Source organism: Gymnogyps californianus, chromosome 15 (genome assembly GCF_018139145.2).
Source record: "Gymnogyps californianus isolate 813 chromosome 15, ASM1813914v2, whole genome shotgun sequence".
Lineage (NCBI taxonomy): Eukaryota > Metazoa > Chordata > Aves > Accipitriformes > Cathartidae > Gymnogyps > Gymnogyps californianus.
This window is the reverse complement of record NC_059485.1, coordinates 18,810,871-18,825,117: the sequence shown is the minus strand read 5'-3', so window position 1 is coordinate 18,825,117 and position 14,247 is coordinate 18,810,871. Positions and strand designations below refer to the sequence as shown.

At 55.9% G+C, this 14,247-nt stretch overlaps 1 protein-coding gene across 1 annotated transcript in view; it reads right to left on the bottom strand.

The window, feature by feature from the left end:
• The window catches only part of LOC127022587 (ankyrin repeat and fibronectin type-III domain-containing protein 1-like), a 183,241-nt gene that overhangs the window by 30,041 nt on the left and 138,953 nt on the right, over positions 1–14,247 (bottom strand). The window contains exon 4 of the mRNA XM_050906219.1: positions 11,335–11,463. Coding sequence (XP_050762176.1) covers positions 11,335–11,463 — 129 coding nt within the window. The remainder of the gene's footprint in view (positions 1–11,334; positions 11,464–14,247) is intronic.

The following is a 14,247-nucleotide window of genomic DNA, read 5'->3' as shown; positions in this document are numbered from 1 at the left end:
AACATGCTCACAGCTGAGGTTCCCTCAGACACCCCCTTGGACAGCTAGAAAGACACCGAGCGTAGACAGGGGAAGCAGGAGCATTAGCTAAATGTCACGCCGGCTTATCTGTGTCCAGAAGCAGCCTCCTCGCTTCCCAGGATTTGGCCCGCTGCTTCGCGGGATTTCAGCGCACAGGGAAACCTGACACAGCTCTGCTAACCGCAAGCACCCGCCTGGCGCAGGGCATGGCAGGACTTGGCTCCGAGCTGCCCCCGAAGCGCGGCAGCACTGGCAGCCTGGCTTGCAGCAAGGAGGATGGAGTGGGAGGTGGGCTGGCTGCCCGCGAGGGGCACGGCGCAGTGACAAGGCACCTCGGCAGCGCCTTGGCACGTATTAGACCTCAGATGACCTGCTTGCTCACCAACAAATGCATGCCTTCACCCAATTTCAGTTTCTGACAAGGTCCAGCGGCAGAGCAGTCCTTCTCAGCACCAGAAACCCAGCCAAGCCTCACCGGGCTGTCTCTGCCCTTGAGGCTGTTCCCTGGCACAAGATAGCAGGGTCTGACCCCCCGATGAGTCTCTCCTTCAAGGCTTGCGTCTTCTGACGTAGGCCAGGCTTGCAGAAAGGCTGAAGGCTCCATCACACAGCAGGAGCAAGCACCCTCTGACTCCAGAGCCTGGTGACATTTAAACCTAAAAGAATTTGTTTTAAGATTGTACCTGCCTGGATCTCCCCAGACCTAGAAAGAGTTGTCTGCCCACCTCCGCTCCTGCCACCGCCTGTGACCAGAATAACTGCCTCCTCTTCCCTAGAGAAGATGCTGATGAACGAGACCACCACCTTGGGGGGAAAAAAAGACTCACTTTTTTTAGTATCTGGTCCCTGGGCAGAGGAAGTTCCAGCCGCGCAGGACACCGCACGCAGCACAGAAACCTTGACCTTGGTGCTCTTTGCTGAAGTGGTAACATAAGCTAATGGCTCCAGATTGTGATCCCAAACTTGCAAAGCCTAACAGTAAAGCTTGACCTGCCAGCTCCGAGCTCAGGGCCAGCCCACATCTTGTCCCTGGGGCTGGGGGAACGGGTTTGCCAGCAGAAGACCCCAGTTACCAAGTGTCCTGATGCAACAGCCAGCTCCTTCCTCAGTAGATCTCAAAGTGCCTGAGAAAAGAGGTCAGCATTGCTGTGCTCCTTTTAAAGAGTGAGAAACGGAGGCACAAAGAGGGGCAGATCTTGCCCTCAGTCACTCAGTGGGCCAGGAGAAGCCAGGTCCCCTATGCCCAGGCCAGCGCTTCATCCCTGGCCCCCAGCCCAGGCCTCTCTCCTCTGTGATGGGTGAAGCTCAGAAGCTTTGATGAGTCAGTTTGGGTCCTGGCCACTTTAGCACTGAAACGTGGAGCCTGGGGGCGGAGAGGACAAGACTGCGGGAAGAGCCAAGTAACCACGCTGCCAGATCTACCTGCAGTCCCTGTCATCTCAGAGGCTGCAACAACCACGCGCTCGGAAACCTGTAGGGTTTGCATGGAGAACATCAACTCAACAAGCCACAGCATCCTGCTGAAGGTGATGATGGCTCCTCTTGGGGCAGTGGGCCAGAGTCAATCCTGATAACGCCAAGAAGAGATGTTTCTTGGAGCTCTGCTCAGCTCAGCAGCTGCTCTGGTGGCCATGCTTAACAAATGCTACCACATAATGTCATATGTTCATTTTTCAAAGCTCAGAAACAACAGTTTCTCACAGCAGACCATCAGTGAGGAGCCTGCCCTGACTTCAGGCAGGAGAGATTTGCCTCCCAGCTACTAACTGGTGAGCTCTCGCAGGCCCTGTTGGGACACTTCTTGGATGGAAACCAGACTCGGTCTGCACAGATCTGGAGGGGGCTCAGGTGAACCTCCGCACCATGGGCAGAGTGAAGACCATGTGCAGCTTCTCATGATGACACTGGCAGCTGCTGCCAAGTGTCCAGTTCCACTTTGGACAAAGCAAAGCATGAACCTTGCCTGTTCCTGGCCCTGAAACTGGAACTTTTATCAGATCTGCACTATTTTGCACTGCTCACATGAAAATACCTCCTCCACATTCTCCAACAGCTCTTTGTGGCAGAAGATCTTCATCCCTGTCCGACCCTCCCTGTTAACAGTGCAAATAAAGGCAACAAAGGCAAAGTGGGATGGGGAGAGGAATGGCCCTGGGGAGTGAGCTACTGCAGGACGCACTGGGGTAGATGGACGAATACTTCAATGTTGGGGAGGACGGGACGAAATCTGGAAGTGAGGAGCAAAGGGGAACGTAACTGCTTCTCCCTGACCTCCACCAGGCATGAGGCTTGGCAGATGTGGTGTTCACTTGGGCTCACAAACGTCCTCTGAAAAGCAAGCAAGCCAGCAGAAGAAAGGTGGGTAAGAAGGATGGGTGGGAAGCAAAGCGATGGGGAAGAGTGAGTGTGCAGGCAGCAGGAAAGACTCAAGCAAAGGTGGAGAGAGATCCCAACACATCCGAGGACCCGGTCCTCGGTGTCCCAAGTGTCCTGGGCTGACTCCTACCTCCAGTTTGGCCTCCCTGCTGAGTGCTGCCCATCCTGCCAGCATCCAAGCCAGTAGGTCCAATATTGACCTGGCACCGAGAGACGCTCTTCAGGAAGATAAACAGGAGGTTCCTGAAGCTCTGGCAGGCAGAAATGTCTCAGCCACCAGGAAACTATCTAAGAGCAGAGAAAACCTGCGCAACAGGGACTACCACTGTTTAAGGGACAAGGGAGGATTAAAAGTACTCTAATACCTTGAAAGTGCCGGCTGTCAGGACTACCTGGAAATGTTGATGCTTCTGTGTCTCCCAACCCCAGTGTCTCCAGCAGCATCAGTAGCAAGACCAGCGATCCCTTCTGCTCCCAGGGCAAAGCTGTTCCCAGGACTGGGGGAAGCGCAGCCTGGCAGCCTGGGGGCTGGGGCAGAGTGCCTGCCTTGCTGGGGCTGCTCCAGACACACAACTCGTCTGTGCTGCCCTTCCCTGGGTGCAAATCGGCTCACGGAGAAGCCAGGTTCAAAGCCAGAAGGTCTGAAGACCTGACCACTAGTAGGAAACCACAACTATTATCGATATTCCTCCTAAAAGAAATATATTGAGATACATTTTGTGGGCTGGCTAAGAGGACTGGGAGAGCTAAGACCCTTCAGCGCACTGACACTATGGGAATACCAGCTGGTGTGGAGGATCCACAGGCCCATCAGGAAGGGCTTGACTCACACTAAGATTCAGTCATCCACGAGGTTTCACTTTCATACCAAGGATTGTGGCATCTCTGCCCTTTCCCCCCAGCACAACCATGGGGCTTGGGCTGCCGGCTGTACAAATCCAGGCAACTGGCACCTTCTGGGCATGGACACATCCATGGAGAAGAACCGGTGGAGATCCTGCAGGATGAAAAGCATCTTCCACACTCCTTGGCAGGGACCAAGGCATCCATCCTGCTTTGCAGATTCAGGCCATGGGAAACGGCAGAGAGATGATGAGAATAAAACAAAATGAATCAGGCAAATGGGCTATTTGAGAGAAATTGAAGTGCGCTGAGGATAATGGATATGCTGCACTGAGAAATAATCTTATCGGGGCTTGGAGGTATCAGCTACCAGCAGAGGGAAGCGGCCAGAACAACACATCGGCACAATATTTTAAATTTGTCTTTTAAATAAACGATATTTGCTTCCTGTGCTCTCAGTGAGGAAAGGATCTGGCTGAGGGCTCTGGTCCCAGACAGGGAGAACCTGGAAATCACTCTTCTCTGAACATTTTCCTTCCGCCACTTTCCCAGAGGGCTCAATTTTTCCTGCTGAAGCAACATGAGAAACGAAGGCAGATGGGACCGTTGGATCTGCTGGAGCCAGGCAGCAGGTCACAACACTGCACACAGAGAGGATCTGGCCCTTGGTCTTCTCCCAGCCTCTCCAGCCTCATTGTGATCACAAGCCGAGCTGCCTCTCCTGAGACGAGGAGGAAACCTGGGTTGATGGAGGCTTGTGGCATCAGGAAGGGAGGCACAAGCCTCACACAGACCCTACAGATTTGGATGGTCCCCAGCTCACCCCGTGCTGCCCTCCTTCCCCACCTGCGCCCACGGGACGGGGTGCTCCCAGCTCCCTGCTGGCAGCATGGGGCGGCAGAAGCGGGGTGGCAGAAGCGGAGCTGCATGGACCGCGACTCCTGCTGTTGCAAAGCCCTCTCCGGGCTAAGGACTGGCTGCAGCAGGCGCATCGGTATCACCATGAACAGCAGTTGCCCTTGAGCCTCTATTTGTTTGCAGATGACTCATAGGCAACGAGGATAAAAGGTGATTTTCCGCAAATAAATTATTCCTTTCAAATGCTTTCCTAAAGGCAAACCCAACTTTCAGGGAGATATTTTGAGGGCTCGCTCCTCCCCATCCCCATCAGTGAGTCCCTCACAGTCACTGGTGAATCATTGTCCCACCAGCTCTGGGCGGGGGGGTGAGCTCCTGCTCCCCCCATACACCCAGAGGCACCAACCGTGGCCATCCCCAGGGTGCCGGGGATAAAGCCAAGCTCTTGAATCACATCACCCCATGCGTAGTTCAACACCAAATGCTCTGGGGCTCCCTAACTGGTGTCCATCTCACCCGTGGAGAGGTGTCCTGGGAGGGTGGGGGGATGGCAGCACCAGGAGCAGGCAGCTAAGCCCTGGTTCTGCCCCAGCACATGGGCGTCTCCGCAGACAGAGCCGTCCTTGTTCGCTGGCGCTGCAGCTCCTCTTGACCACATTTATCGCCCGTAAACCGACTTTCTAGCAGCCCGCTGATGGCAACGTCCATCTGCCACCCCAGGGGGAAGCTCAGGCTGCCCGGAGCCCTTGGGCAAGGGGCCCTGCTGCGGGCCGGCTCCCCAGGCAGCCGGGACACCCCGGCAGACCACAGCGCGGTGTGGAAGTCCAGCTCCCCATCGGCTAATTCAGTAAGTCACAGATACCATGACTTCATAAGGCAGAGAGGCTCCACAGCTATTAGGGGAATTGGGAGCGGGGGGAGGAGGAGCTGAAATGGAGAAGGGATGGAGACGGGGAGGGTGGAGAGGGGGAAGCTAAGACAAGCAGCAGAACAAAACATCCCATAAATCATGAGGAGCTGCTGAAATACCAGAACAAATGACCCCATAGCTTGGCCATTGTTCCCGAGCGAGGGCTTAAAGCGCTCCCAGTCGAGACAAAGCGCCTCGCGTTTCGTTTCAACACCGCGCCGGCCCGTCCAGGACCTGTGCTCAGCATAGCCAAGCTGGGGGCGGCTGCGTTTCACCCCGGATCGATGGCTGGGACCGGTGGGAGGGGGGAGGCGAAGCTCTCGGCAAGGCTGGCTGCCCCACACCACAGCCGGTGCAGACGTGGTGCCCACATCTCAGCTTGCCCAGAGCATCTCTTTGCTCCCAGATGCCCACACACCTCCCAGGTGCTGGCACTCTTCCTCTCCCACTGAAAGGCTCAGGGCCTGGTTTTCCCTCTTGTTTTCCCTCGCTCAGGCTAAGAGCTTCCTCGGCTGGGAAGAGAAGTGGCTCCAAGCCTCCTCTTGGACGTGCAGATTAAGTCAGGAGTAAGACAGCGCGAGTAGGGCTGTGAAATCCGGAGGAGCTCTGAGCCTTCTGTCTTTATGGTGCTGCTCCTCCCCGCCTCCCAAAAAGTTGCTGACAATTCACTTTGTGCTGGCTCCCCCTGGCAAACGGACGCCTGTCAAGCAAAGAGTCCTGGGGAAGGTCCTATACAACTGTAGACTACTGCAAAGGAAACAGCACAGGGCTCTCGTCGAGCTTTGCAGTAGCAGCCCTCCAGTGCACTGGCTCGGGAACAGTCAGACAGATCAGCCGGCAGCTCAGCACCTCCCACGGGCTCTGCAGCCCCGTGGGACCACGGGACTCGGGTGCCAGAAGGCGAGGAGCCTGCCCATGGGGACAGGTCATCCGCGCTGTCTGTCCACGTCAGCTGACAGCAGCTATGGCAAGAGGCTGAGCAGTGCCAGGCAACTCCATGGCACAGATTTCACGCCCCAGCGCAGCAATTTAGGGAGAATTTCCACAGCACACAAGACCACTTAAACCCAAAGGGGAAATATTATTGCATTATAAAATTCTAAATAACTTTCATGAAAACACTTCCATTAAAAATCTTTTGCTTTATCACCAAACCTGAAACACAGGGCAGAGTACGGCACCAGAGTTGCGTGTGCCGCCTCTGCCAGCGTGGTTCCCGTGCCCGGTGGCTGCAGCTCCTGCCCTCATGGCACTGCGGTCCCTGCGCAGAGGGATGCCCGCCAGCCATTACACCCAGCCCCGGTGCTGGGACATCGCGGGAAAACCACTCCGCACCTTCCCATCCGGGTGGGCACGGTCTGCGCTCGGAGCTGCTGGGCAGGCAGGTCTCTGCGCATCCCTCTCTTCAGCAGAGAGGAAGCGAGGAGCTGAGATTCAGCAACGTGCCAGGGGTCAGGCAGCAAAACAAGATGCAGGCAGGACTGAACCCGAACTGGCTGGCTGCCTCTAACCACCAGACAACATGCTCCTGCCAGCGTTGCTTAAACAGCTCGTGGTGGGCAGCCAACGAGCAGAACCGAGATAAGGGGATGGGGGAAGCGAGGGATGCACGCATTTTTCCTGAGCCACCATGGGAATAGGCTATTCCGACCACGGATCGCAGGGAGGCTATCCGACATGAAAAACTCGAGGAACCCAAATAGAAAAGGCAGCAAGTAGAAATAAACGATCAAGAAGAAGAAAACAGAAAGGAAAATCAGGATGGACAACAAGACGTGAGCATGGGAAAGCAGCGGGGAGCGGGGGGAAAGGCAAGCAGAAAAATAAATGGAAGAAGGAAAACCAGACCGAGAGGTAGGAAAGGAAAAGGAAGAGTCAAATGGATGCCAGGAGGACAAACCTGCCGGGGCTGGAACTCCCGATGAGCACCAGAGCTGGAAGGATGCGAGAGAGGGACAGAGGCTCCCAGGCTCTGCATGCACAAGAGTAAACCAGCAGATCGCAGCCCTTTTATTGGATTAAGACTCGCTTAAGAGGAAAGATAAACGTAGATCATTTCTCAGGTGACACGCACAAGAGGAGAGGAGGCTCTCTTTGCCTTGATTCACCCTAAGGGGGGAGAAAAGGGATTGCTGGCGTTTCGGGGTTGCTGTAGGGACAGCGGGAGGGCTCCATGGGAGCCGCCAGCATTTGACTTCTTCACTCCAACAGCAGAAGGTGGCGAGCTTCAAATAAAGAGTGCTTTTGTCTCACACAGCTTTGTGCTATTTAGGCTTTGGAGCTAGATTAGTATCACAGACCAGCAGAAAGCAAAGCTTTAATAAATCAGACCCAAAATCCTTCCTTGCCTCAATTGCCAGTTTTTGCCTCATTTGGAGCTCAAGCTGCCTCAGTGCCCTGCGAGCCACAGCATGCACTGCTCCAGCAAAGAGGAGGAGAAAGGAATCAGCAAACCTCAATAAAACCGGACACAAGCAGCCCCCAGGTTTCTCCCCCAAGCTTGGGAAAGCCTTGCACTACCCCGCTGCCCGTGGTGCTTCTCTCCGGGCACCTCCTGGCAGCAAGACACCGGCTCGCGGGAGCAATGGGCTGAGGTGATACGGCACATTCACGGGCCCTAACACTGGGGACTCTGTGGCGCTGGCTCTAAAAAAAAAATAGCCTAAAAAAAGCCTAATAATGAAGTATTTATTTCAGTAAATAACATATGAATGAAAGAAGTGTTTTCTCAATACTTCACTTTTTCCCTGCCTTCTCTCCCTTCCCCCCAGTAATTTTTTTTTAATAAGTGGAACTAACGAGGCTTCGTTCACTGACGGCTGAGCTCGGGAGCAGGACCGTGCTGCCGTTCGCCCGGTGCAGCACATAAACATGTGCCATGCGAATAAAGCCTGCCTTGTGCCCGAGGAGAAATGCAACACGGGAGCGCGTCCCAGCCAGCGAGCGGGGCAGATGGATGCACGGACCGCGAGAGCTGCGACAGGAGCATCCCTGCGCTTTTGGGTAGGCAGCACGGGATATCCAGCACCTTATTTATTGTGGCAGCAAATAACTGCACCTCCTGGCCCAGAGAAATGCCAGCACCCAGCAACCCTCCCTGCAGGGCTTTGAGGTGTCCCCAGGGACAGGGAGAAGGGCCAAGGGGAGATGAAGGGATCTGTGGTCCCCATCCTACCTGGCAGCGCTCAGTGCAGGGGACACGGTGTCAGGCAGACACTGTGATGCTGTACAGCTCCTTCTCTTCTACCTCGGCTCTATCCAGCCCTACCTGAGCACCTGAACAACTGGGAACACTGGAAAACTGGCTCAGCTTGCCCTGCATGGGGATGAGAGGTAAGGATGCTTTCGCTATGGCAGAGACAGGAGGGGTTGGACTGACAGTGTTTTAGTAGGAATTTCAGACAGAAAACACTAATCCCTCGCCAGACTGACACCAGCTTTTCAAAGCAACGGGCACTGATGATGTTGTGCTTATAATCTCTACCTCCTCCTTGGCAACAGGTAACAGCAGGTCCAGGAGCCCTTCCTTGCCTTCAAGCCTTGGGATTATGATGGGTAGGATTCTCAGAAGCCGCTGATCTGGGAAAACACGGTCCATCGCTTTTCCATCCCCCTCCTACCCGCGTGGGATGAGCTGAACACCCCATCATACACAGCGTGGATGTTCACTCTCTACACAGAGGCAGGTAAAACGATGCAGTGGTGACCTTGGATTAAGCTTATAAATACATACAAATTTGATGCATGTAGATATTTGCTCTGGAAACCAAATTAGGCATCTGTAGATTTGCAAGGGCATGAGCCATGCTGTCCGTCGGCCCCAGCGCCCAGCAGCTTCGCCTGCAGCCCAGGACCTCCGGTGCAAGGCGCGGGGTGAGCAGTGTCAGCGACACCCGCAGCTCCAAAGGCCCTTTCCCTCTGTGCAGCACGACGGTTTGGAGCCACTAACTGAGGATGCTGATCCCACTACGATGATCAGGATCCCTGAAGACGTACAGGGGATGCAGAGAAATGATGCTTCACGCCAGTGAAAAGGTCAGGTGCCCCCTTTGCAGGACGCAGCTGCAGAGGAGGCTGGTGCTTGTGTGGGAAAGGCCTCCGAGTGCCTCCCCGAGGGCAAGCGTGCACGTGTGGACCAGGCACATGCACCGCCGGCATGTGTGAAAACCTGCCTGCAGCGTGCCTGTCCGGCTGGGGAGGCAGCGCCCTGTCCTTCGTGTGCAGGTGCCCCCAGCCGCTCTTTGGAAATTGGGCTACGTGCACATAAAAGCCAATTGAATTCCTGCACTGAAACAACACAGCTCGCACAGCTCCTGGGTTGTCTGCTTAACCGCGGCAACAGGGAGAGGATTAACAAGCCCATTGAGATGGTCAGGGAGCAGGCAGTGGGCAGGGTCCTCACCCCGCTGCTGCCCACCCGGCTCCTCATCACTGCGACCCACCCTGGGTCACCCCTCCTCTGTGCCCTGCCGCTGAGTGCCAGCGAGACCCAGCACCCGAGGCCCAGCACCCCGGCCCACCCGAGCCTGGCTGCCAGGTCGGACGTCTGATCCAGCTCAAGATGCCTCCAGCCACGGATAAAACCCACGACCGCAGGGCAGTTGTCCTCCCCACAGCCAGACCAGCCGTGCCTACGTCCCTGCAGGAGCGGTGACATCAGGTCCTTCTCTTTCACGCCTCACGCTTTCCAGCCTCGATCTCTAACGCGGTGGCACGTGGCAAACTGAAGGCAAAGGCAATTCCTCCTCACCAAGAGCTCATTTCCAAGCTGGCTTACTAAAACCCCATAAAATAGCATCATCTACTGCTTCTGCAGAGTTGCTGCTGTACAAGGTGCTTTGCAAAATAACGCAAGACAGATGGTTTCCCCCAGGAAAACACTACAGAGCGAGTGAAAACGTACCACAAATATACCTTGACACCACAGGGCTAAAATGGGATCCGGGGGCTTCAAAGAGACATTTAAAGGGAGAAAAGAGATTTACTGACTTCTCTTGCTTCTTTATTAAGAATAAAGAGAAACTCTGATTGTTTTTAATGAGTTCTTTGCTTGTTTTCCTATTTGGTATATTACAAATTCACATATTTGTCTATTGGAAGATGCATAGTAATTGCAGAACAGCTTTCCTGATGACATCGTTTCAGGAAAGGGAAGAAAGTTGTGCAACTGGAGAAGAAAGCAATCTGTCACCAAATAGTTTAAATTCCTTGTCTGGCCTCATTAATACCTAGTTAGCTTTGATGCCTAACTAACCTCACAGATAGAGGAAGCCTTTGAGGAGGACTCCACAACCTCACACTGAAGTGTTAGAACATACAACAAATGCCAGAAAGATCTCCAAAAAAAGCAGGGAAAATGAAAACCAAACTCGACATTCTTGCAATTTCTAAGCATTTCTTCTTTTCTTTCTTTTTTTTTCTTTAAAGTTTTACCCTCCTTTATCCATCTAAGGAAGCAGAAAGCAATGCAATTTCCAGTTCTTTTAAATATCCTTAGCAGGTCACCTCTAACGCTGGGAGGGTTGACTGTGATCTGCTTCCAAGGCTGTTGCATCAGAGCTTAGAAACCCAGGATAAATTACTCCCTGCTCAAGCAGGGACTCCAGTTTGAGACCTGTGCTCGGCACGAGGGGCCCTGTGGGCGCCGCAGCAGCAGCAGCAGCAGCAGCATCGGGGAAGGCAGGAGCACTGCATCCCTCCGGGACGGGCAAACGGGGCTGCCCTGGAGCGTGGCTCGTGCTGGGGCAGCCCCGTACCCTCACAGCACTCACCCTGGGCATGGCGCCAGCGGGGAGCCCCTGTGGCTCCCGGTGCCCCCATGCCAGCTGCGGCCGTCCCGCCGCGGCTCTCGGCTCTGGTTTATCCAACGGAGGTGCGTCGGGCAGCGAGGGGCTGCGGGATGCATCCTCTGGCAGCTCCTATAAGGAGCATGGGGTGGGAAGGGAAGGGGAGAGGAGAGGAGCAGCCGGCGGCGGAGGCTGCCGGAGGTCATGCACTCACGTGCCCCGGCCCAGCAGATGTGCATGTCCACGTCCCACATGAACCCCAAAAGACCCCCGTGGCTCAGTTCGTGGGGTCTCCTTCAGCTCCCCAAGGAAGGAGCCGCCCAGGGCTCCCCACTGCTCCCTGCACTGGGGTGAGAGGGGATGTTTTGGCTTGATACCCTGGGGGAGCTCCTGCAGCAGACGGAGGGGTTTTGAAGGGGTGTTGTCCCACACGACGTTGCTTGGACAGGCACAGAGAGTGGCAGCAGTAGGGACAGGGGACAGGAGGGGGACTGGAGAGGCAGGAGCTCCTTTCCTCCAGCCCTGTCCTGCAGCTCTTACCATTCAATGCTCAGAGACCTGGGCCGGAAGGCAGACAGCTCGGCCGAGGCATACTCAGCTTTCCTTCTCTTCTCCTGCTTCTGCTTAACTGACAAGCGGTGGGCAAACCTAGCGAGGCTGCTTTCCGACCTGGGGAAGGGGAGAGGAAAGGCGTTAATGTCACTGAAGCACCCCGGCTCCCAGCAGCAGGTCCACAGCTCAAAGCCAGGTGATGCTCGGAGCTGAAAGGAGGGGGCTGCCGGAGGGTCAGCGGCACCGGGACAGGGCGGCACCAGCCGCAGGGGGAAGAAGCGGAGCAGCAGCAGGTTTAGCATCATTTCAGCAAGCCAGGACCAGCATGGATCCATGGCATGCTGTTAGCAAAACCAAAGCTGCGAGTCTGGCAGGCTGAGTTAGTGCTGGGTCCTGCTCCCCGCTGCGGCAAAATCACCTCCCTAGGTTGTATGCTCCTGCCCAAACGCCAACCAGTGATGGCCAACGCTGGAGAAATGCCGGCTGCTTCTGCTTCTTGCAGTGCCTGTCCGAGAGGGGTCAGGCAGCCAGGGAAGCATTGGTGGAGAGAATCAAATCAGACCTCTGCCATGGCCACACGCTGCTTCAGAGAAACCCCAGAGTGCCTGTGGTCTCCCAGCCAGGGCTCGCAAACACCGGGACGGCTTTCCTGATGAGGGCTGACATGGAAATCAGCCCACGTCGGAGATGTTTCGCAGGAGGAAACAGAAATATGTGCGAGCAAATGGGTTCAGCTGCAAGACCCGTCTGCACCAACAAAGTCCCTTCCTGCCGGGCGGGATGCTCCAGCGTCGCTCCCAGTCCCTGGGACCTGGGAGAAAAGCATCCCCAGGCTCCGGGGCCATGCCACACACCCCCCTCTACCCCGGCTCTCTCCAGAAGAGAACCGCTGTCCTGAGGCACAACCACAGCATCTCCAAGCCCAATGGCATGCAAAAAGTTGGCAGTGAGATTTGCTTGGGAGGCGCCTGCCCCGTGGAGACCTGCAGCCCTCTGTTTTCCTCTGCAGCATGCGGAGACCCCAGTGCCCGCCATGCCGAGGGCCGGCACCCCCGGCTTGCTGCCAAACACGGCACCACAACCTGTCCCTGCTGCCAATTCACCGGGAGCAGAGGTGGGAGCAAGGGAGGAGCAGCCTGGGGAGCTGGGACGCCCCGACTTGGGCACACGACCAGGCTGGTGGCACTGATGCCGTCTGCCAGCCCTGCCGTGCACGCCGGCACAGCCACTGCTTCTCCTCTTCCTTCGGTCCTGCACCAGCACGACCTGTTCCCACTGCTCAGCCGGCCCCAGGCTGGGCAGGGAAGGGGACAGGAGCGATTTGACAGAGGTCCCAGGGGATGAGGGACAGACCTGGGGGGAGACTTTGAACCTACACACATTGCTAAAGCCTCTCCTCCTCTCCTCTCGAGTCCTGACTGGCTTCAACAAGACAAAATACCTCCAAAAAAAGAAAGAAAAAAAGAAGGTATTTCTCAGAAACGAGAGCGCCTCGCCTTTCCTCACAATAATTAAGCCAACCACGACCAGCTAACAGTTTTTTTCCTGATACATTTTAAACAGACATCTTCAATTCATTAACTCTGGTTATTGATTTATTTTTCAGCTTATGAATTGCTGTTGCTGGGGACGGGGTGGAGACAGCTTTCTGGAGAAGGCTCTCGTCTCTCCAATCACCGCTGGGAAAGAGCTGCTCAGACCTTCCAGGGTCATTCTTTACATTCTTGAGAAGAAATATTACTTTGATGTAAAGGATGAGGTTTGCCTTAAAAGCAAACCAACAAGAAACCCAAACCCCAGCTTTCCCCCGCTCGCAGCCAGAGGAAGAGGCGTTCGAAGAGGAGCGATCCAGGCACGTTGTGAAAGCCCATCGAGCAGAGCCCTGCACTAACGCCATCCCCGCCACCTCGCCTCTCCTTTGATCTGGTGTCAAAGCTCGGCTGTAAGGAATAAGATCCCAATTTAGGGAGGCATGGGCACTGACTGCTGATGCTTTGCAGCAGCCCCCGGTGCGGTGTGGACCCCGGGGCGAGCAGGGCTCGGAGCTGACCCAGGGATGGGGCTGGGTGGCGGGAACGGGTGCTGCTGGCTTCCTATAGCACCTCCTCGGTGGCATTTGACTGTTCCTGCTGGGGCAGTCCTAATGCTGCCCAACTTTCCACCTCCCCGGGAGAGGCTCCTGCCAGCGAGCAGGGGTGAGGGCTCCATCCCCAGCTGCCAGGACTGCCAGGACCTGGGGACTGCCTGGAGAACGCCCCATCCCCACCATGCTCCCTGCACCATTACAGCCACCCCTCCCAAACTGGTCCCCAGCAGGGATGGGGGACTGGGAAATCCCAAACCACCTGCATGGATGCAGGAAGGCAGCCGCCCCCCGCAACAAACAAGTGCCTCTGTCGTGACGGTACGTGCCTCTTGCAATCAACACCCCCGGGACAATTACACACGCAGGAGGTTTACTGGGGCAGGGAAGGAGCAGCCACTGGATAGAGCCAACAGCATCTGCCAGGAAGAGCTGGCAGGGGGAAAACAGGGTGACGCGCTGACAGGGCTCGGAATGAAGGAGTGTTAGTCCCTGGGGGCAGGGTGCACTGGTGGGGCTGGAGAAGCCACCTGGGTGCTCGGGGACATGTGGCCTTGCCGTGACTCCCCCCATGGCATGGCATCGCAGGGGAAGGTGCAGGGAGAAAGGCGATGCTCTCCGGCTCAGGGCAGGTGCTGCCTAGATCTGCCTGACCCAGGGTGGACAAGTGAGGCCATGTACAAGCCAGAAGGTGACCAAGAATCTGGAGATGTTGGGTGCTGCTTTCACCCCCCAGACCAACCCTCCAGGCTACTGGTCACCCAGCTGGTTCACTCACCACCTCCAACTGCTCACAGCCAGGTCAAAGGAGACGGCCA